This window comes from Xenopus tropicalis, chromosome 5 (genome assembly GCF_000004195.4).
Source record: "Xenopus tropicalis strain Nigerian chromosome 5, UCB_Xtro_10.0, whole genome shotgun sequence".
Classification (NCBI taxonomy): domain Eukaryota; kingdom Metazoa; phylum Chordata; class Amphibia; order Anura; family Pipidae; genus Xenopus; species Xenopus tropicalis.
Window position 1 is genome coordinate 14,368,234 of NC_030681.2, and position 21,595 is coordinate 14,389,828.

Genomic DNA, 21,595 nt, shown 5'->3' on the forward strand with positions numbered 1-21,595 from the left:
CGATATGAAGCGCCATACAATAAACTACAGATCCCATAATGCAGCGCTTCAGCTGCCTTGCTGAACACTTCCTGCGTTAATCAAGGGGAGCGGTGGTGCCGAGACTAGTAGTGAGGTCCTCTGCGACCGTACCCGACGACTGTGACTGGTATCTGATGTTCAATAGCGGCTTTTACCAGCACCATTCCTGCAGGTACGCGCTTGGCTCCTGATATCCGGCGGCTAAAAGATCAGTAGCAGCAGTCTTTGTGGGCAGCAAATGGGGTCGCTAGGGTTTAGACTGCGCACACCACACCAGCTGGTATTGACAGTATTTACCGCAGCTAGTATGGTGTGCGCAATACGAATTTCCTCTGAACTAACAGTAATAATCCGGCTGCGGACTCGATCATCCGTGTAAATAACTTGTATATATTTATGAAATTGGTACCTACACCTGGCAATACCAAATTATGCTCTTTAATTAATTGAACTATATAACCGATAGTGAATGGTTATTACAATGAATTCAATGGTCCAAATTGAGTATGTTTGCGTGTTTTTAACTTCTATCGTTGATCAATGAATTTAGAACTCACTTGACGATTTTAAATAATTAACTATTTTAATGATTAATCAATAAAGGTTAAGTATTATGATTAAGCAAAAACAACTGAATTTTAGTGTGTTCAATAAATGTTTATCCTGTTCGGCCTGCAACCTAAAGTGTGTTTTGGATTTTGGCCCCCTGTGCAATTGAGTTTGACACCACTGTTCTAACACAATACCAGACACTGAAATTCCGTTTAATATCTGCTGATTGCTGGGAAAATCTGATCCCTGCGAGTGTTGGCAGCTAAAGCTGGCACTGTACATAACAGGAGATAAGTCTTGCAAGCACTATAATTTGTTTGATGATCAGCCAATCACAGATGATATTAAGATTTCTTGACTAGTGGCATCCCTCTCCCCGTATACCCAGCTGAGCTGAACCCTGCCTTGCATACCTACCTGGCTTATGGAGATAGATATATACTATATGGCCTTGCTGGGAAGTGTAGTCACACATATGGACCTGGCCATAGTCTTTAGGGAATTAGTTAGCGCCTACGTACTACATACTGTAGAGCCGGGTTACAGGTTGGATAAGACAGATTTGTTAAACCCACCACCCCACATACAAGATGGGAGCCTCAGCCTTTCTACATTGTCAGGGGCTCATTCCTCCCTTTACATTTTTTTTTATAGAAAACAAGCTCAAATAAAACCTCTTTCTCAACCCTGTGGCCATGCCAACCCATACACCAGTGTATCTCTTCCCATTTGGGATTTCCCTATTTCTCTTTAATCTGCAGGACCCCGCAGGAGCAATGAATTTCATCCTTGATTCCATTACCCAAAGCCAACATTCTTTATTTGGGCAGAACTTGGCACAGTCTGGGAAACACCTTGAGTGCATTCTTTGTTGTGATCTCAATCACTTCTTCCAAAGAGATCCCTTTAACTCTGGCGATGTACTCTGCAGAATGGAGAATATTTTTTGGTTCATTTCTCACCTGGAAGAAGAAGCAAGGTAAAAACTGCATTAATAAATGTATCTGGATACCCAACAGAAATCATACTATAATCCTATGTATATGCATACATCTGCTATAAAAATAAGTTTAGTGCAGTTACTCTTTAAAAAGTAAGCAAGTGAAAAGTCTTTAGGTGGCCTTACACGGCCAGTTTAAGGTGTGGATTCCAGTCCTTTAGACCAATTCTGCAGCTTAACTGAATGTGTATGGGCACCCCAGACGGGCCTCCCCGATTGATCTCCACTGAAAATCAGGCAGATTTGATTTTCCCATTGACTAGGGGAGCACATTGGCGCATTGAGGCAGTCCTCGGTCCAGCAGCGCCTATGCCTGCCATTGTCATTCAAAACCATATATCGCCCATCTTAGTTGGGCACATTGGGAGAAAATCCGTTGTTTGGTGACATCGCCAAAGGAGCAGATCTCAACGTGTATGGCCAGCTTTACTACTGACTACCCAATCTTAGCTTTCCTTAAGGGGGCAGGGAGGGTTGAGTTGGGTTCAGTACAGAACAAAGCACAAGTACGCCATAGTCATTACTTCTTTTGGGAAAGCTAAGCTTGGCTCAGCACAGAACCATAAAATACAGTAGTTAGGCATTAACTTAAGCAGGTAAGAACTGCAGTCAGCTTCTATATTTTTCTCACCAGGGTTTTTTTTAAAAAACCTGTAGATGGGCAATTTGGTGCCACATAAAACCCATGGATGAACCAGTAATACAATAGTGTTGCCCATGCCTGGGTGAAGGATGTGCACACAGACCCCCCCACCTGACTCGTGCCCCTCACCCAGTGGACATGCTTGCAGAAAATATCACATCTCCAATTTATCTTTTTTGCGGCTCGTGTGGGCCCGGAGTAGTTATGCTACTGCAGTAATACCCAAGGAGAGGTGATTAATGCCTATAAGGCTGCTGGTGTGGCATCATGATGTATAATGATGAAATATGTACAATTAAATATTGGGAATACAGAACCCTTATACAAAAAGAATTTGGGGGGCATGTACCTGTTTTTCAGGACCAAGAGCAGGCGAGTCTGTTTCCAAGCACATGTTTTCCAAAGGAAGCTGCTTCACCAGTTTCTGCTTCTTAACGAAAAACAATACATGATTGGGATGCATTATGGGTAAAAGGAATAGCATTCAGGGGAAGGTGAATCAGGGTACATGGAATCAATTACCGCACCAGTGCAAAGGATATGGGATATCTGGGGAAGTCTCAGGGAAGGTTGGGGTACATGGCAACAAGCACCCTAGCCACCTTCCTTCCCTTGAATGGGAAAAGACTTGTTGCTGTCAGATAGTTATACTCGTAGGTATTACTCATAAATATGGAATGCAGCATTTCCAAGTGATACCCATCTACTGGCACTGGGGTTTCACTGCCAAGTTCTCTCTGATAAGAACAGAGAGATAAATACACACTGTGTGCCAGAAGGCACAGAGCCCTTAAAGTTATATTGCCACATGCCTATTGATATTTAATAGGAGTGTGTCATTATCAAGAGCAGTCTGGTGGCTGCAGGGTTAGTGTAGCAGCAACCAAAGAACAGAGTTGTTAAACCAAAAGTCATCCTTCTGCCTAGACAGTGAAGTATGAAAGATGCCCTAATGGGGGGACAGGTAGGAAAAAGGGAGAATACATATTTGCTCCTCGCAATGCACCTGGAACCCTGCTGGAAGAACATTTAAAGCAAACACTTATATTCTGCCACATATTTAAGTAAAAATATTCAAAGCAGGCGGGCCACATGTATGTGTATATATGGGGTTTCCTACCTACGAACATTACCTGTTCGCTTCTAATGATGGAGGGGGGAATGGAGAAGTAATAACCAGCTTTAACCCCTTCCATGGCAACAGAGGGCTTTCCATCAAATGCGTGTAGCAGCACCTTCTCTGCACCTACAATTGCAAACAAAGTAATAGTTTATATATTTACTGGGGCAGGGACTGATGGGAATGTGATAGGGACCTTAGATTGTAAGCTCCACTGGGGCAGGGACTGATGGGAATGTGATAGGGACCTTAGATTGTAAGCTCACTGGGGCAGGGACTGATGGGAATGTGATAGGGACCTTAGATTGTAAGCTCCACTGGGGCAGGGACTGATGGGAATGTGATAGGGACCTTAGATTGTAAGCTCCACTGGGGCAGGGACTGATGGGAATGTGATAGGGACATTAGATTGTAAGCTCACTGGGGCAGGGACTGATGGGAATGTGATAGGGACCTTAGATTGTAAGCTCCACTGGGGCAGGGACTGATGGGAATGCGATAGGGACCTTAGATTGTAAGTTCCACTGGGGCAGGGACTGATGGGAATGTGATAGGGACCTTAGATTGTAAGCTCCACTGGGGCAGGGACTGATGGGAATGTGATAGGGACCTTAGATTGTAAGTTCCACTGGGGCAGGGACTGATGGGAATGTGATAGGGACATTAGATTGTAAGCTCACTGGGGCAGGGACTGATGGGAATGTGATAGGGACCTTAGATTGTAAGTTCCACTGGGGCAGGGACTGATGGGAATGTGATAGGGACCTTAGATTGTAAGCTCACTGGGGCAGGGACTGATGGGAATGTGATAGGGACCTTAGATTGTAAGTTCCACTGGGGCAGGGGCTGATGGGAATGGGATAGGGACCTTAGATTGTAAGCTCCACTGGGGCAGGGACTGATGGGAATGTGATAGGGACCTTAGATTGTAAGCTCCACTGGGGCAGGGACTAATGTATAATCTCTGTAAATCACTGCAGAATTTGTTGGTGCTATATAAATAAAGGATAATAATACATTTTGTGACTTTTCCATTAATACACTTCTGAAGATGCCATTACCCCTACGTGTGAGAAATCTGTAAGAAATCCATACCTTTATCTCTCAGAAGACTAATGGTGGGTCTTCCAGCTGAGCGGGAATGAACATTCCTAGGATAAAGAAAAGTATAAATTTCACACCTTACAACCCTACCTGGTGGATCATTTGTACAATCATTTCTACTCTGTATGTGATGCAAAAGGATGTACAAGGCATAGTTAGGTTGAAGCTGGCCTTCCTTGCTTTAATACTAGATAGATTTAATTAATGGGAACCTAAAACCAAAAAACAAATTGATGTAAACTAACTCAGGGTGCTTCTCTGTAATTTATATACCATCCCTTTTTTTCCTGTTTTTTAGATTTGTGCATGTTTAGACTGCTAATAGAAGCTTTGGCTCTCTAGTTAGGAATTTCAGCCGCTACCTGGTTGCTAGGGTTCAATTCAACCTAGCAACCAGGCAGCGGTTTGAAAGAGAGAAATATAATTAGAGGAGGGTCTAAATAAGAAGATAAGTAATAAAAAAGTAACAATAACAATAAAATTGTAGCCTCACAGTAGCTTTTTGGCTGCCGGCGTCAGTGACTCAGATGGGGAAGGCAGGTAATTAAAAAAACTAAATAAAACAAATAAAACATGAAGACCAACTGAAAAGTTGCTGAGAATAGGCCATTCTATAAAATACTAAAAGGTAACCTGAAGGTGAACCAACTCTTTAATTTGAGAAGGACTTTTGGTTTAGAGCTTCTTTAAAGCCCACCAAAATAAAGCTAAATAGGAGCCTTACAGTGGTAGATTGAGCCTCTTTGCCAGTTCTATTTGTCGGATAAACACTTGCCGCTGCTCTTCCTTCTGATCGTCTGTACAGGCAATCCTTGGGGTAAAATCCAGCCCGACCTGTAAAAGTAAAAAAGCCAAATTCACAAATGAGTCAGCAGCAAACAAAGTGATTGCAACCAGATACTCAACCCTCAGTATTATATTAAAGGGGTGGTTCACCTTTCCATTAACATGTTATAGAATAGCCAATTCTAAGCAACTTTTCAACTGGTCTTCATTATTTATTTTTTATAATTTTTTTAATTATCTGCATTCCTCCCCTGCCTTTTTTCAGCTTTCAAATGGGGTCACTGACCCTGACAGTCAAAAACTATTGCTTTGTGATGCTACAATTTTATTGTTACTTTTTATTATTTCTATTTTGTATTCAGGTTCTCTCCTATTCATATTCCAGTCTCTCATTATAACCACTCCCTGGTTGTTAAGGTAATTTGGACCATAGCAACCAAATAGCAGCTTTAATTCCTAACTGGAGAGCTGCTAAACAAAACGTGAAATCATTAAAAAACTACAGATAATAAAAAATGAAGACCAACTGCAAATTGTCTCCGAATACTGGTCTCATTCAAAAAGTTAGCCCCAAGCTAAACAACCCCTTTAAAGAATTATGTTAGAATGCTGGTTGCAACACACTGGCAGAAAGCTGGTCTTTGTGTTGACAGTTGCTCATTTATAAATATGTACTATGTGGTAATGCTAGACCCACCATTAGGAGTAAGACTGGCTTTTACATAAGCTATGATCCAGATGGAGGGCCCGACAGGACTGATCCGATATTTGCCAAGCAATTGCATTGGAAATGAAAAGATGTTTAATGTTTTTGGTTTGCTAAAAGTTTAATGTATTTTGTATAATATATAACAGTTCTATTAGGGATCTAAAACAGCCCAACGGAGGGTTTTGCAACCTTGCAACCATGACTTGTGTAAAGCTGCACAGAACCACAAATTTAAAAAAAAGAGATTAATGGTAAGAGCGACACCTAGTGGTTGATGCAAGGAATCACCTATAAAGTAGGACCTGGCTACAAGGGTGACTAAGGGAGCGTTCTTTTTTTTGGCGCCAAAATATGATTTTGTAATGGAAAAAAATGTAATTACATAATGTGTAACTGCATTACTACAACTACAACAACACTTACTAGAGAGGAACAATGCAGCGTATAATAGGTAAGACCTATTCAGTAAAATTGGCAAATAGTGTCCAAATGTCCCATCTGCTTCATGTAAAAGGTACATGGTGTTGTTAATGTTGGCCATACACATGACAATTATGGTCTTTCCTGCAACCATTGGTTAAACTGCTTGTATGTTTTGGAGCGTGGGAGGAAACTGGAGGACCTGACGGAAACCCAGTGGCAGAACTACTGGGGGAGCAGGGCACCCAGTAGGGCCCGCTGGCGTCACTGCTGCACACTACAGGAAGGCACAAAGTGAAGACACGGAGCACAAGAATTTTTATGGACTCGAGTGTGTGACATTATCATTTTAATATAATATGGCTCTTGAACGCTCTCTATGAGAATAAATTGGCCCATGACCGCACTGAGATAAGCACTATCTATTTCTGCCAGGAAGTCTTCTTTAGCAAGACACAAGTAACGCTAAGGTAATACTTCTAGTGCTGAGGGTGAGAGGGAGCCCCAACAGCATTTCTGGTCTAGCCCCACACTGATTGTAGAATATCGGCAATAATAAAGTCTACAATCACCTTGCCTTACCCTTTAATAACTGAGGCCAGGAAATATGTTCATGTACAGTTCAAGTCTAGAAAGTGTTAGAAAATAATAAAGTTCCCCACCTCACCAATGGCCACCAACTCATCCCTGTACTGCTCTATCATCGGCAAAGCATCTTCTACATCCTGAAAAAAAGTAATAATGTTAAAAATTACACCAGAAATGTCTTTCTCAGGCTCAGTAATAAAACGGACATCTATTATTCAAAAACGATTCCAAACAAACATTATTACCTGAAGAGTTGCGCTGCGCTGCGGTCCTGTAGCAGAGCCCTGTACCGGATGGACCCCTAAGCAGGGAAACACTAATCCCACGTGACTGTGTATAGTAAGGAATAGTATAAGCATCACAAAAATATTGAAAAGGTTTTTTTTTTCATCTTATAAGAAATCCCAGCCATAGAGGGCCCAGCTATAGGAGAATGTCCAACAACTCTTTATTTCCATCATAGTACCATATAAAAAACAATAATGTTCTCTGGTGGGCACTAGGAGGTCTATTGTGCGCTCTTTGCACACCAGTGGGTCAGAGTCAGGGAGCTGGATGGCATCAGCAGTATTACATGTATATTATAGGTATAACACATTCTGACATACCTTCTAGAAAGTTGTATTACTTTCTCAAATTCCCCAGAATGCTCAGCAACCGCAACAAGGGCACAAAGTCCTATCTGTAAAGTAAAACATATAGTGAAGGCAGGGATGCACCAAACCTATCATTTACTGATTGGGCCAAATACTGGACCGAATATGAACCTTAATTTGTATATGCACATAGAGAAATTAAAGCAAAAAAGTCTGATGGATTACTGGTCGTGACTGATTAATTCACAAGCAGCCCATCCCACTGAACCCTGGCAAATGGCATCATTCCTACCCTACAGTAGACCGGGCCCACATCTGGTCATACATGGCAGCTGGCAGGGTAATATCAAGTGATTAAATCCACTACCATGTTAATTACATTGCCCCAGTCCTTTGTGAATGCCACAAAGCACTTGGAATGACACCGTGGCTTCTTATCCCAAAGGCTGCTGGGCATGAATATTACGAAAACTCAGCCTTTAGATTGTAGAGAAACAGCTTATGTGCACTGCCACATAGAGAGACATTTGGGAATCCTGGGTCTTGGCATTAAACACCATGGTAACATTCTCTGCCATAGCTGTACTGTACCATTTATGTCTGTGAGGGTAGGATGCTTAGCATGCCCCTTCCTGCTGTCTGATGCTCATAGGACAGTATAAAAATATATTTCAGATTAAGATTTAGAATCCTGGAAGTCACATAGGACTTGGCTTGGCCCATGTAACCACGTAACCAATAGCCATGTGAATTTAAGGATTCATTTTCTGTTCAGTCAGACTTGGATTTGCCCCAATCCAAATCCTGCTGAAAAAGGCAGAATCTTCACCGAATCCTGAACCAAATCCTAGATTCGGGAAATACTATATGTTTTTTATTTACTTACGGTCTTTGATTCTTCTAAGACTTTGTCGATGTCCTGTAAAAAAATATAAAAAATTAGGTCAATCATTTATAAAAAATGACAGTAAAAAAAAGAAAAAAAAGGACAGTATAATGTAATGTTAGGTAAGAAAATGAAAGCTGTATAACATCTAGAAGTGCCCAGCACTTTTGCAATTTCCATTATTTATGTGTTTATGATAGGATTCTATTGGATATTAGCAGTTTTTACACTACTGGTATGATGCATGTGTAACAGCAGAACCCTCTTCTATTGGGTCCAACAACTGAGCAGAGAAGGGGCATGAAATGCTTCCTACATCAGTAAGTTAGACTTTTGGAGTCTGTTCAGCCTTTACCCAGAGTGAACAGCAGAGGGCACCCTCATTATACATTCATGATATCAGCAGTGTAAAAACTACTAACACAGAGCCATAAAACTGTTTGTGCTATGAAAAGATTTAGGGTTTGTGAGAATGAACACTGGCTTTGTGTATTTGGTATATTACTTTTATATAAAGTATATATATCTACTACAAGGGAATTTACTACATTTGATAGAATTATGGATTACATACATGGGGATTACCCGTGATTATGGCACACAACAGGAGCTATTGCCTTAAAAACTCTCTGGGGCTAATTTATTGCCACAAGTGATACTTTGCCCCAGGGCAGTTCCTTAGAGCTACCAATCAGCAATTCATTTGGATCAGACCAAAAAGCAACCAACTAGGATTTGATGAAACAATGTTTTACTCCAAATGGCTGGTAGAAAGCAACACAGATAAAGGTCAGTCAACTGTAGCAAAATCTACAATAATGGGTGAACATATGACAACGATTTATTTGCAGCCAGGGACACCATCACGAGGGGACAGCAGTCGGGGGCCCTGAGTAGAGAAGACAAATACTGGCCTTCTTATATTTTTATCTTTCTTCCCTATTAATAACATTGACATCGGGCATAATTTTTACCAGCCAGGCCCATAAAATACAAGCCAAGTGGCAAGTCTTGCCCTGACAATGGGGTGTGGCCCCATTGAGTTATAATAACAATATGGTTACAGCGGATACAGAAAAGGCAGATGTGCTTAACCAGTTCTTTTCTTCTGTGTATACAGTAGAGGAGCCAGTGGGCCAAGTCCCACCCAATAGCTGCACTGTTGCCTCAGCTCCAACTTCACAGTGGTTGGCACAGGATATGGTGCTTAAAGGGTTACACACGATAAATGTAAACAAGGCACCTGGGCCAGATGGAATACACCCTCGGGTACTGAGAGAGCTAGGGGCAGAATTACAGTGGCCCTTGTTTCTGATATTCTCAGACTCTCTTTCATCAGGTATGGTACCTAGTGATTGGAAGAAGGCGAATGTCATTCCTATATTTAAAAAGGGAGTAAGATCTCAGCCTGGCAATTATAGGCCTGTAAGTTTGACATCCGTGGTGGGCAAGTTATTTGAAAGCTTGTTAAGGGATCACATACAAAATTATGTAGTGGAGAATGGCATTATGAGCAGTAATCAGCATGGCTTTATGAAGGACAAGTCATGTCAGACCAATTTAATAGCTTTTTATGATGAGGTAAGTAAGAAGCTGGACAGTGGGGATGCAGTAGATATAATCTATTTGGATTTTGCCAAAGCATTTGATACCGTTCCCCACAAACGACTGCTTTCTAAACTAAGGTCTATTGGTCTTAGTGAAGTCGTTTGCACATGGATTGAAAACTGGCTACAGGATCGGGTACAGAGGGTGGTTGTTAATGGCACATTCTCTACTTGGAATAAGGTTCTCAGTGGGGTCCATCAGGGTTCTGTACTGGGTCCACTTTTGTTTAACTTGTTCATAAATGACTTGGGGGAGGGGATTATGAGTAATGTATCAGTGTTTGCAGATGACACAAAACTCTGCAGTCAATTCTATCCAGGATGTGACATCCCTGCAGCAGGATCTTGACCAACTGGCAATCTGGGCAGCTAAGTGGCAGATGAGATTTAATGTGGATAAATGTAAGGTCATGCACCTGGGATGTAACAATATGCAAGCCCCGTATACCCTTAATGGGACTGCACTAGGTAAATCCATAATGGAGAAGGACCTTGGAGTCCTTGTAGATAATAAACTTGGCTGTAGCAAGCAATGCCAGGCAGCAGCTGCAAGGGCAAACAAGGTTTTGAGCTGTATTAAAAGGGGTATAGATTCACGGGAGGAGGGGGTTATTCTTCCCCTTTACAGAGTGCTGGTAAGGCCCCATCTAGAATATGCTGTTCAGTTTTGGTCTCCAGTGCTCAAACGGGACATTACTGAGTTAGAGAGGGTCCAGAGAAGGGCAACTAAGCTGGTAAAGGGTATGGAAAGTCTCAGTTATGAAGAAAGACTGGCCAAGTTGGGTCTGTTTACACTGGAGAAGAGGCGCTTAAGAGGTGACATGATAACTATGTATAAATATATAAGGGGATCATATAATAACCTTTCTAATGTTTTATTTACCAGTAGGTCCTTCCAACGGACACGAGGGCACCCACTCCGTTTAGAAGAAGGGAGGTTCCATTTAAATATTCGGAAAGGATTTTTTACAGTGAGAGCTGTGAAGTTGTGGAATTCCCTCCCCGAATCAGTTGTACTGGCTGATACATTATATAGCTTTAAGAAGGGACTGGATGGATTCTTAGCAAGCGAGGGAATACAGGGTTATGGGGGATAGCTCTTAGTACAAGTTGATCCAGGGACTGGTCCGATTGCCATCTTGGAGTCAGGAAGGAATTTTTTCCCCTCTGCGGCAAATTAGAGAGGCTTCAGATGGGGTTTTTTGCCTTCCTCTGGATCAACTTGTAGTTAGGCAGGTTATATATAGGCATTATGGTTGAACGTGATGGACGTATGTCTTTATTCAACCCAACTTACTATGTTACTATGTATGTTACTATGTTACTATGACATGGAAAGGCGTGTTTCCTGGGTTGTGAATAGGGCGGGGCTTAGGCTGATTGTGGGCAGAGTTTGGGCATAATTGGGGAGTGGCCAGGGTGGCTCAGGGGTGTGGCTGTGCATGCAAGGGGCTTTTTTAACCACCCAGGGGGGCCATTAGTAGTTAAGGGCTCCATGGTTACTGATGGTGGCCCCTGCAGCTAGTTCAAAGGGTTCTGCACCATTCTGCCACATAGAGGATGAAAGTCTACGCATGGGGTCTCTTATGTGGTCCATTGGACCATGCACAAAGAATACATTGGGAATGGAACCAGACAAGAATGGGCCCCTGCCAATGTAGGAAGGAAGAAGGGGCATTACAGGAATGTTACTGTAGTTCAGCAACACCTGCAGGCTGTAGAATGGCATACAGACGTATACTGGGGGTCTAGCCCTATATCCCTCCCCCCTTCTCTATAATGTGGGCTCTATCCCAGTAAACAGTACACACAATAACATACCAGGGCTCCAGGAAAGATAAGACTTGGTCACAGGGTGTGGGAAATACATAACCCTCTTTATAATATGACAGGCAATGTAAGACTTGCATGGGCTACTGGGGAGGTAGAGCTGCCATAGTGATTCCCTGCCCCCAACCAAAATGGGAAATAATGGAGGATATGCTTACATGATCAAAGTCTGAGGCAGAGAGGTGACAGTGACAGTCCACCAGAACTGCAGACCGAGCCATGGGAAAACACAGCTCCACACTTCCACCCGCGCCTGCGCAGTAGCCACTCCACCCACCGGGAGTAGGGTGTAGCAAGATGGCGGAAAGGAGATTCTGTTGAGGGCCACACTTCCACCCGCGCCTGCGCAGTAGCCACTCCACCCACCGGGAGTAGGGTGTAGCAAGATGGCGGAAAGGATATTCTGTTGAGGGCCACACTTCCACCCGCGCCTGCGCAGTAGCCACTCCACCCACCGGGAGTAGGGTGTAGCAAGATGGCGGAAAGGAGATTCCGTTGAGGGCCACACTTCCACCCGCGCCTGCGCAGTAGCCACTCCACCCACCGGGAGTAGGGTGTAGCAAGATGGCGGAAAGGAGATTCTGTTGAGGGCCACACTTCCACCCGCGCCTGCGCAGTAGCCACTCCACCCACCGGGAGTAGGGTGTAGCAAGATGGCGGAAAGGATATTCTGTTGGGGTCCGTAAGTAATTGTCTCCCCGGTCTTATGCAGGAGTCTGCCCTGTAATAAGGAGTGTTTCACTACAGAGTCGGATTAATGCATCCATAAGCTCTAATGAATGGACCCACTGTATACGGAACTAACATTCACGATGCGCGGTTTCCCCGCCGAGCCGAGTTTGTGCTGGACACTTCCTGTTTGAAGGATTTTTTTTATTTTTTCAATCCAAAAATGGCGGCAATTTCTGGTGGCGGCTCGCTAAGGCGTAGCGGCCGTCTGAAGGTGGTTTCTCCCGGTACCGACGGCGGCAGTGCGTACGGGGTCTCGGCGCCGCCTGAATCCGCAGGCCGGACCGTGTCTGGGAATATACGGGGGGCGCAGTCACAGGGGAAGACCCGGGAAACGAGATATGCGAGAAGGAACCGAGCCCGGGGAGGCGCCAGTGTTTGTGAATATGGGAGAGATGGGCGCGTCAGTGAAGGGAAAGACTCGGGTATCGAACGGCCGGAGCCGCCCACCAAGAGCAAGGCCCCCAGCCCTACAAAGCCTGAGACCCCCACCAAGAACAAAGCCCCCAGCCCTACAAAGCCTGAGACCCCCACTAATAGCAAAGCCCCCAGCCCTAAAAAGCCCGAGACCCCCACTAAGAGCAAGGCCTTTAGCCCTAAAAAGCCTGAGACCCCCACTAAGAGCAAAGCCCCCAGCCCTAAAAAGCCTGAGACCCCCACCAAGAGCAAAGCCCCCAGCTCTAAAAAGCCTGAGACCCCCACCAAGAGCAAAGCCCCCAGCCCTAAAAAGCCTGAGACCCCCACTAAGAGCAAAGCCCCCAGCCCTAAAAAGCCTGAGACCCCCACTAATAGCAAAGCCCCCAGCCCTGCAAAGCCTGAGACCCCCACTAAGAGCAAAGCCCCCAGCCTTAAAAATCCCGAGACCCCCACTAAGAGCAAAGCCCCCAGCCTTAAAAATCCCGAGACCCCCACTAAGAGCAAAGCCCCCAGCCCTAAAAAGCCCGAGACCCCCACTAAGAGCAAAGTCCTCAAAAAGATTGGCACCCCCACTAAGAGCAAAGCCCCCAGCCCTAAAAAGATTGGCACCCCCACTAAGAGCAAAGCCCCCAGCCCTAAAAAGATTGGCACCCCCACTAAGAGCAAAGCCCCCAGCCCTAAAAAGATTGGCACCCCCACTAACCCCAGAATGACTGTGACTCCAACTAAAGACAAAGCCCCCAGCCCTATAAAGGCTGAGATTCCCAATAGGCACGAAGGGACGAGCCCTGTAAAGGTTGGGGATTCCAGAAGCGGCAAAGCCCATAGCCCTATAATAGACAAAGTGTTGAGCCCAACAAGGGCTGGATCCCCCATTAGTGCACCTAGCCGGATAAAGTCTTCCAGTGATGAGAGTCCTGCAAAAGCTCAAGTCAGAGCATCAAGCACTGGGAATGGAACAGTACTGAGCCCTGTAAAGTCAGGATTGATCAGTAAAAGGAAAGCTGCAAGTCCTACAGTGTATGGATCTCCAAGTAAAAGGAAAGCACACAGTCCTGCAGGGGCAGGGTCTATAGATCCAAGCAAAGTAGCAAACTCTGCAGAGGCAGAACTTGTTTCTGGGACCAAAAGGCAAAACCCTGTTGAGACTGGGACTGTTACTAAGAGTAAAGCACAATACAGCGCAGAGGTTCATAAAAATACAGAACACCAAGATCCTTCCACTAAGTGTGGGACCCGCAGCCCTGGGAAGCAGAGACTGTCCAATAATGTACAAGGTTTACTTGGCAATGAGCAGCCTGTTGGTCAATTATCCCAAGTCCCTAACGAGAGGATTATCCATGGCTGCAGTGAATCTAATCCATCCAGGCAGTGTGAATCCAGCCTGTCAGCCAGTAGCAGAGCCCAAGGCTCAAGTGAAGCGGGTCCATCGAGTGAGAGCGGGACAGGTATACGTGGGACCCTGACTTCTAATAGAGACCCTAGAATACGTTGCAGTTCTAAACAGATTGTACAGGAGGTGTTGGCAAAGTGCATTGAATTCAGCAAAGAAGTAATGGAGAGCCAGCAACACGTGAGCATGGAAAGAAGGGAACAGGAACTGAGAAATTGCACTTGGGTGAGTCTAACGGGGTTAATATAATAATCCGCCTCTCTTGGGTTTGTTTCATATTCATTTTATTATTCTCTCTATCTCTGGGTAAATACTGTACTGCACTGCTAGAAGCTGGTCAACTGCAGAATGTAGCTTACTCCAAGTGCTGCTGTAAGGTTGGAGTGTTTCTTCCAGAAGCGCCCAGCAGACACGTGATGTTGAGATGTGGCTTTAAGGGGATACCCCAGCACTGCCCACCATTACGCAAAGCCTCATTTGGTGGGTGGGTGTCAGGCACCTCCAGTGAATAATACATTTTTTCACCTTGATTCTGTACCCAAGGGCCAGACATGTTGATCTTCACAAGCCTATTACAGTTAATTTAAAGACCTGGAGGAGACATAACTCCTGTTAAGTTATTTAAGTGAAGACACACAGAACTACTAGTAGCAGCTACTTGTCACAGCTTACAAAAATAGACAATGCTGATCATTTACTGATAATTGTCTCTACGTGTGTTTTGGCAGAGGCAATTCTCAGCATTGTCTATGGCAGGGGATTTCCTGACATTTAGGAGCCATGACAAGTAGCTCCGTGTGTCGTCACCCGCGATAGATCTCTGCTACTGTGGGTGACTAACTGTTCCGAAATGGCTTTCCACTGGCAACAATAGGAGTCACCAGTGGAAAGTCCTTAGCATCACTTCATTTTCCTGCAGGAAGAAATTTCGTGCAACTTCGGAATGCTGAAGCGATGTGTTGGTCTCAAGGGTCATACCCAGAGAGCAGAAAGGAACAGCCATACACTACTTTTAATAACAATTCCATTAACAAACTATTCTTCAGCCACTTTCATGACTGTATATTGGAAAGTTATTTGTAGAATTAAACAAAATTTTTGTTTTCTAAAAAAAATGTTTTTCTCTCCAGGATTTTGAAAAAGCTTTTCAGGAGAATATCACTATCAACGGGCAGGCGTGGCACGAGGCTCCAGAAACCCAAAATGGCAAGTCTGTCTATCCTTTGTAAAATGAATTGGTAAAATGGGCTCAATTCATATATTAAAGGGCCAGTAACAGCTCAAGTGGTTTAATATGTTTGCCCAGTACTTGCAAATACAATATTAACTGACAACAAGAGTTCTCCGTACCATAGTAAGACCTTTGCATTCATTCTGTTATCTGCAAATGTGAGCTCTACAGCTCATCTGGAATATCATTGGCCAATCCCATAGCAACACAGAAACGTATTGATATAAATTTTATTAGAGTGTTTACTATTATTTCTACATCAGTTCCTACCAGTACAGGGTAACATTATATTGGAAATCACTTCCATCAGTGCTTCATTTCAATTATTATATTAGCACTTCTTATATACAATAGTGTGCCTACTTCTGTGAGGTTAGCCAAGCTCTGGGCTGCAAATTCTAATTGGGATTCTATTCCCTGCACAGAACCAGATATTAAACTCTTGGAGGATAAACTGGATGATGCGATAGTGGATACAGCATTAAAACGGAAGAGATACCCCAGAAAAATCTTGAGCCACGTAGTAAAAATGCTGAAGACGGAAAGAGAAATCATGGTATGTAACTGAAAATGAACGTTATCTTTTAATGGTGAACTGCTTTAAATTGCATGTTTAACCTTTTATATTAACATATGTACCTATCAATGGCTCTTTGTTATTCTTTATTATTTTTTTCCCGCTTATTGGCATTCCTGTTCTGCCTGTTTCAGAATATATTATTTCCAGTGCTGTCTTATATATCAGAATCTTGGCAGTTGTGCATCACATAAAGTTATCAGGCAGCTCAACAAAGATCCCCAGATACAAAATAAACAGAAACAAATGGGGAGCGCCAATAGTGTAGATTATAAAAACATGACTAAAATAAAAAATTCTGCTGAAGTGTGGTTATTAAAATGGCATATCAGGCAAATAGCTTTTCCCAGTGAACAGGTATACAGCGATGGGGGTAGAACTGTTTGGCACCTCCCTATGCATTTAGCATAATATGATCATGGGGGGGGGGGGGTAAAAGCACGCACACTGGCACTTCAAAAATGCTTAGCATTTCCTGTTTATTAAACATAAATAAGCCCCTTTCACTGTAGTGGTGTTTATGTGGTGCCTTTGGAGCAGTTGGCAAAGCACTCTTGTAGCTGTCCTTGTGGTGGTCATCGCTGTCCCCAATATCCTTGTTGCCAGTGACACTGGTATGTGCATATATATTTATCATGCTGTGTAAAAAGTGGAGTGAAGCATTACCAGTGATGTTGCGCAGGGCAACCAATCACCAATTAGATTACAACAGTTAGAAAATCAAAGCAAAGCATCTGATTGGCTGCTATAAACAACATCACCGGGTAATGTTTTACTCAACTTTTTACACAGCATGATAAATATACCCCTAATTGCTTAATCTTTGCAGAAATATTTCCTAAATCTGGCACTGGTATGGGCCCCCATTATTTATTGTACCACTATTATTCCATCCTTTACATATCTTCTAATTCATTTTAATGTTTGGTTATGTCCTCCTCATCTATTTTGCTTTCATACAATGACAGGCCCAGACCAAACCTGCTGTGGAGCCAGAGGAAATAAAGATTGATTCCCAACAAGGTGAGTTCAGTATAGCCATCTCGCGCCTCTAGCTGAGCGTTTGCTGGAAATGCCAAAGTTGGCACAGCCAGTTGGCTGTGTGTAAAATTCAGGTGTCCTGGAGCTACTGTGCTGGCAGCCCTAAAATTCTTATAGAAATTCTACTGTCAGCCCAAAAGTTATATATGTGCTCTCCATTCTATTGCAACCACTTCAGAAATCCCCATTTCAGAACTTTACAACCACGGTTGAAATCAGGGAGCAGTGGGCTGCCTATTTTATTATATATATTAAATTAATTATATTAAATATTATATAGAAGAATGTACTAAAAAGGGAAATTGAAGGATCTGTCTCTGCCAGGGTATATACTATCAGACTGTGTCTCATTTCCTATTGGCATTTCCCTTTGTGTGGAAAGAGGCCATTGATAATGTGGGAACCTGGTAATATAAGCTTCATTCTATGTCTGAGGGCCTTTTTATCTTCTCTCTTGCTAGAACATGAGGAGCTTTCCAGGCACAGGGCCCATATTTAGTATTGTACCTACAGCAGCTGCCTTTAATAGGGGCTTCAACCGACAAGAGTTAGGGGCATATTTATTAAAGTGTCCATAGCAACCAATCAGCAATTGGATTTGAATGGTAACCTGCAAGTTAGAAAATGAAAGCAAAGCTCTCATTGGTTGCTATGGGCAACATCACCAGTGATTGCTATGTGCAGCATCACCGGTGATGTTGGCTTACACTCTGTAATAAATGTGCCCCATAATGCATTGAGCCTGTTTCAGTGAATGTTAGCTTGTGCAACAACTGATCTTTATGTGGTTTGTTTTCCAGCCTCGCGCATGTTGGAGCTGACTGCAGTAACCACCAATTTATCCAAGCAGATCAGTGAGACAATGAAGGTGAGTGTTTGTTACTAAGCAGGGTGTGCAATGAATTCTGCTTGTGTTACGAACTATAAAGTAGGATTGTAAGATAATTTGCTGTTTAATTTTTGTAGCTTTTGAATGATTTATTATTACATTCTGCATTTCAGCTTCCCCTTTTATGGTTTTTTTTCGTATATTACAGTAGCTGGAACAGGAAACACAATAAATGTGGTTATTTTGTTCCCAGTAATAAAAACCAATGTTTTTTTGCCAGGCCACACATGCATTTAGTATTATGTTTTTTTACAGTCATTATGCCACTGCAAACTATTGGCTCCCCATGTGGCTGCCAGTTTTATGCACTGACAAACTCCCAGCTCCTCTTCTCAAATTTAAGTGCATTTTCACTTTGCTGCAAAAGTACAGAGAGCACCATTTCCAAATATGCTGGTTACTGTAAACTTAAGTGTTGGGCCCCTTATGTGCTATTTCAGTATTGTTATTATAGGACCCTCATCCATGACATGAAAAAATGGAGCGCTTATGGGACTTATGAAAGAGTGAAAAAAATTGTTAGCTAATGTTTCGGTCCTGCTAAGAGGACCTTTCTAGTGTCTTTCACTTTTTCATAAGTCCCATAAATACTCCATTTTGCAAATAATTCCCTCTGCCATTTACAATTTTATTCTTGAATCAACAAATGTATTTGTAGCTGTAATATTGGTGTGTAGGCGCCATCTCAGTGCATTGTGCCTGAGTCTGAGCTTTCAGCCAGCGCTACACATTAGAACTGCTTTCAGCTAACCTATTGTTTCTCCTACTCCCATGTAACTGGAGGAGTCCCAAGCCGGACTTGGATTTCTTACTATTGAGTGCTGTTCTGATACCTACTGGGAGCTGCTATCTTGCTCCCTTCCTGTTGTTTTGCTAGGTGGGAGGGGGGGGGATATCACTCCAACTTGCAGCGCAGCAGTAAAGTGTGACTGAAGTTTATCAGAGCACAGGTCACATGGCTGTGGCACCCTGGGAAATGAAGAATATGGCTAGCCCCATGTGACATTTCAAAATTAAATATAAAAAAAAATTCTGTTTTTGAAATACTGATTTCAATGCAGGATTCTGCTGGAGAAGCTCTATTAACTGATGAAAAAACATGTTTTCCCAAGGCAGTTTTGCTTTAACATATTTGTTTTGATATTGTCTCTCTGGTGTGTAGGCTTTGCCAGCTCAGATAGAGAAGGCCAGTGGGTTCTCCCATGTGCTGAGCCTTCAGCCCATCTTGGAGAGCTCCAGAACACGCAAGGAAATCTTCTGCAGTCAAGTCAAAATGGTCGACCTGGCAAAGAAACTCCCGAGGGCGGTAGAAAGCACCCCGAGAGAGACAGGAGCCAAGGTGAAACCCAGCCCTGCACTGAGCCGGAGAAGGCAAAGGTCTCAATCACCTGAAAAAAAGCTCTACCCCCTGCGTTCCAAAAGGAAAATCAGCCTCTCTTCGTGACCCTAAAGGAGCTCATCCATAGGCTCTCATTATAGCCAACAGCTATGCTAGTTTTAATACTCCCTGCAGCTTGTGTATATTTCTGCTCAGATATTGCCGTTTTATTGTAAGGCACAGCCGGCATCTGTCAATGTATCTGCAGATGTCACTGAGCGGGCGTTATACCATCCAGTTCAGCTATGTTTGGGGGTTTGCATGGGTTAATTTACATAGGTACTAACCTGTACCAGTGCAGTTACTCATAACAACCAATCAGATTTTTGCTTACTTATTTCTAATTGGTTGATTGCACGGGGCAATTTAATATGTCTCAGCCCTACAGTGTCCTATTTGCACTTTATCTTGTAGACGACGGCACTTAGTGATATGGTAGAACTTCTGCAGCCTTTCAGCTTTAGTTACATCTTCCTGAACACTCCTGGCACCCCCTCAAGGGACACTGTGCTGTGTATCACTTCCCTTTGTGTTACAGCAGAAATTGTTATCCCTAGCGCCATGTAGCGTAAGTGCCATATGTGCCTTTGCTGGATAGTGATTTGTTGCACAGCCCTAGTGCCCGGGTCGCATTATCCTTACTGTGCTTGTTCTCTTTGTCCTTACAGTGTAAGGAAAATATTTCCCCCATTTGTAATAAAAGAAGAAAAATGCACATTTATGGCATGCCCAGATCAAAAGACAATGTATTTATGCTCCCCAAACCGTTGCTAAAGGAGCACTGTAAAAAACAAAAATGGATCCTGTGTAAATTGCATAAATGTACATTATATCTTCCTGCTGTATATTTGTAAATATACATATTTTTAAGTTAAAGAAATAAAACTAACCACCAGTTGGGCTACCCTGGCTCCACTCTTTGATATATATTTATTGCAATACTTGGTATGCGGAGCTGTAGTGTCTGGATCCGACTGCTGGAGTGGAGCTACAAGGGGTTGTTGTTGAGCTGAAGAGCCCTTTAGTGGATACCCAAAGGGGAGTGGGAATAACTAGCAACACAATTCTAACTGGCTGCAAGGGACGGATACACTAAGCTAATAAAAGACAAAAGTGAGGAGTCCATCAGGCAAACCAAGTCCAAACAGCAGGGGAGAAGGAATATTTTTAAAAGGTGCTAAATTGGAATTTCCAGACAGGATAGTGACGATTCTCCCATAAACATAATACAGCCCTGCGATTGGGTGATCTTAATGCATACTTAACTAGCAAGAAATCATTTGGGGAATGGGAAATATGTAGCTCTTCTGTAAATGTGTGAAGAAGTACAGGAAGCAACCCTCTCTGTATTCCCATCACCCCTTTCCGGGTGAACTACCTGTACAACACCTTGGCACCAATTGGCTCTCTACCCTCCTAGACCTACGGCATACCCTGTGGTTTGAATAGCGTCTAATACATGCACTCTGACTTCGGCTGCCTCTTTCGTTGGCCATCCTGTTGGGCATTCCCTTCAGACAGCAGGGAGCACTATTGTTCTAAATGAATATTATGATGTTAGTGGTGTAAAACTGCTAACATTATGAAAACTAACAGACAAAAATGAATGTAAACTGCTTAAGTGCTTAGAAGAATCTGAACACTATTACAATAAAAACCAGACAATGCTATTAAACGGGAAATGTATCTATAGTGGGGGGGCTGAGCCATTGAAGGCTGTCGGCCAAAAGTCCTGACTTACAACCTGCAAACGGATAAATTCCATGTGAACGTGCACTACTGCAGTGTCTTCCTTCAATTTATATATAAAGGAAATGAAAGTGTCAGTCAGTCCCTGCACTGCTCGTACAGACTCATGAGATAATAGAGAAGTGAGCGGTGAGACTTTTGGGAAGTTCTGTGGGAACAAGACGCCCTACAGCCAAGGCACTGCCTTCACAGGAAGACTTGGAGCTTTGCACACTCATATTCCCACACCAATTAGCTGTTAATTACAGGGGCCCCTGGGATAGACATGTTAAATAATACATGTAATCATTGAATTTTTTTTCTAGTTTTAAAGATATTCACAGTTTTTA

The 21,595-nt window shown here is 43.2% G+C and overlaps 2 protein-coding genes across 4 annotated transcripts; one reads left to right on the forward strand and one right to left on the reverse strand.

The window, feature by feature from the left end:
* Positions 1-1,366: 1,366 nt before the first annotated feature.
* On the reverse strand, positions 1,367-12,179 carry tatdn3 (TatD DNase domain containing 3). 2 transcript variants are annotated; one of them, XM_012963945.3, is made up of 10 exons: positions 12,021-12,179; positions 8,426-8,458; positions 7,552-7,625; positions 7,189-7,273; positions 7,018-7,080; positions 5,165-5,274; positions 4,432-4,487; positions 3,350-3,462; positions 2,566-2,643; positions 1,367-1,535 (listed from the first exon to the last, which is right to left on the reverse strand). In XM_012963945.3, exons 1-10 carry the CDS (start codon positions 12,081-12,083, stop codon positions 1,392-1,394), a joined length of 819 nt encoding a protein of 272 aa, XP_012819399.1. In that variant the 5' UTR covers positions 12,084-12,179; the 3' UTR covers positions 1,367-1,391. The 2 variants fall into 2 exon arrangements, with proteins under 2 accessions (XP_012819399.1, XP_012819400.1); XM_012963946.3 differs by having other exon boundaries at positions 2,566-2,646.
* A 266-nt stretch (positions 12,180-12,445) lies between these two features.
* On the forward strand, positions 12,446-20,426 carry nsl1 (NSL1, MIS12 kinetochore complex component). 2 transcript variants are annotated; one of them, XM_031902179.1, is made up of 7 exons: positions 12,505-13,013; positions 13,209-14,626; positions 15,532-15,607; positions 16,058-16,188; positions 17,178-17,232; positions 18,051-18,118; positions 19,302-20,426. In XM_031902179.1, exons 1-7 carry the CDS (start codon positions 12,638-12,640, stop codon positions 19,581-19,583), a joined length of 2,406 nt encoding a protein of 801 aa, XP_031758039.1. In that variant the 5' UTR covers positions 12,505-12,637; the 3' UTR covers positions 19,584-20,426. The 2 variants fall into 2 exon arrangements, with proteins under 2 accessions (XP_002934731.3, XP_031758039.1); XM_002934685.5 differs by having other exon boundaries at positions 12,446-14,626.
* The last annotated feature ends 1,169 nt before the right edge of the window (positions 20,427-21,595 follow it).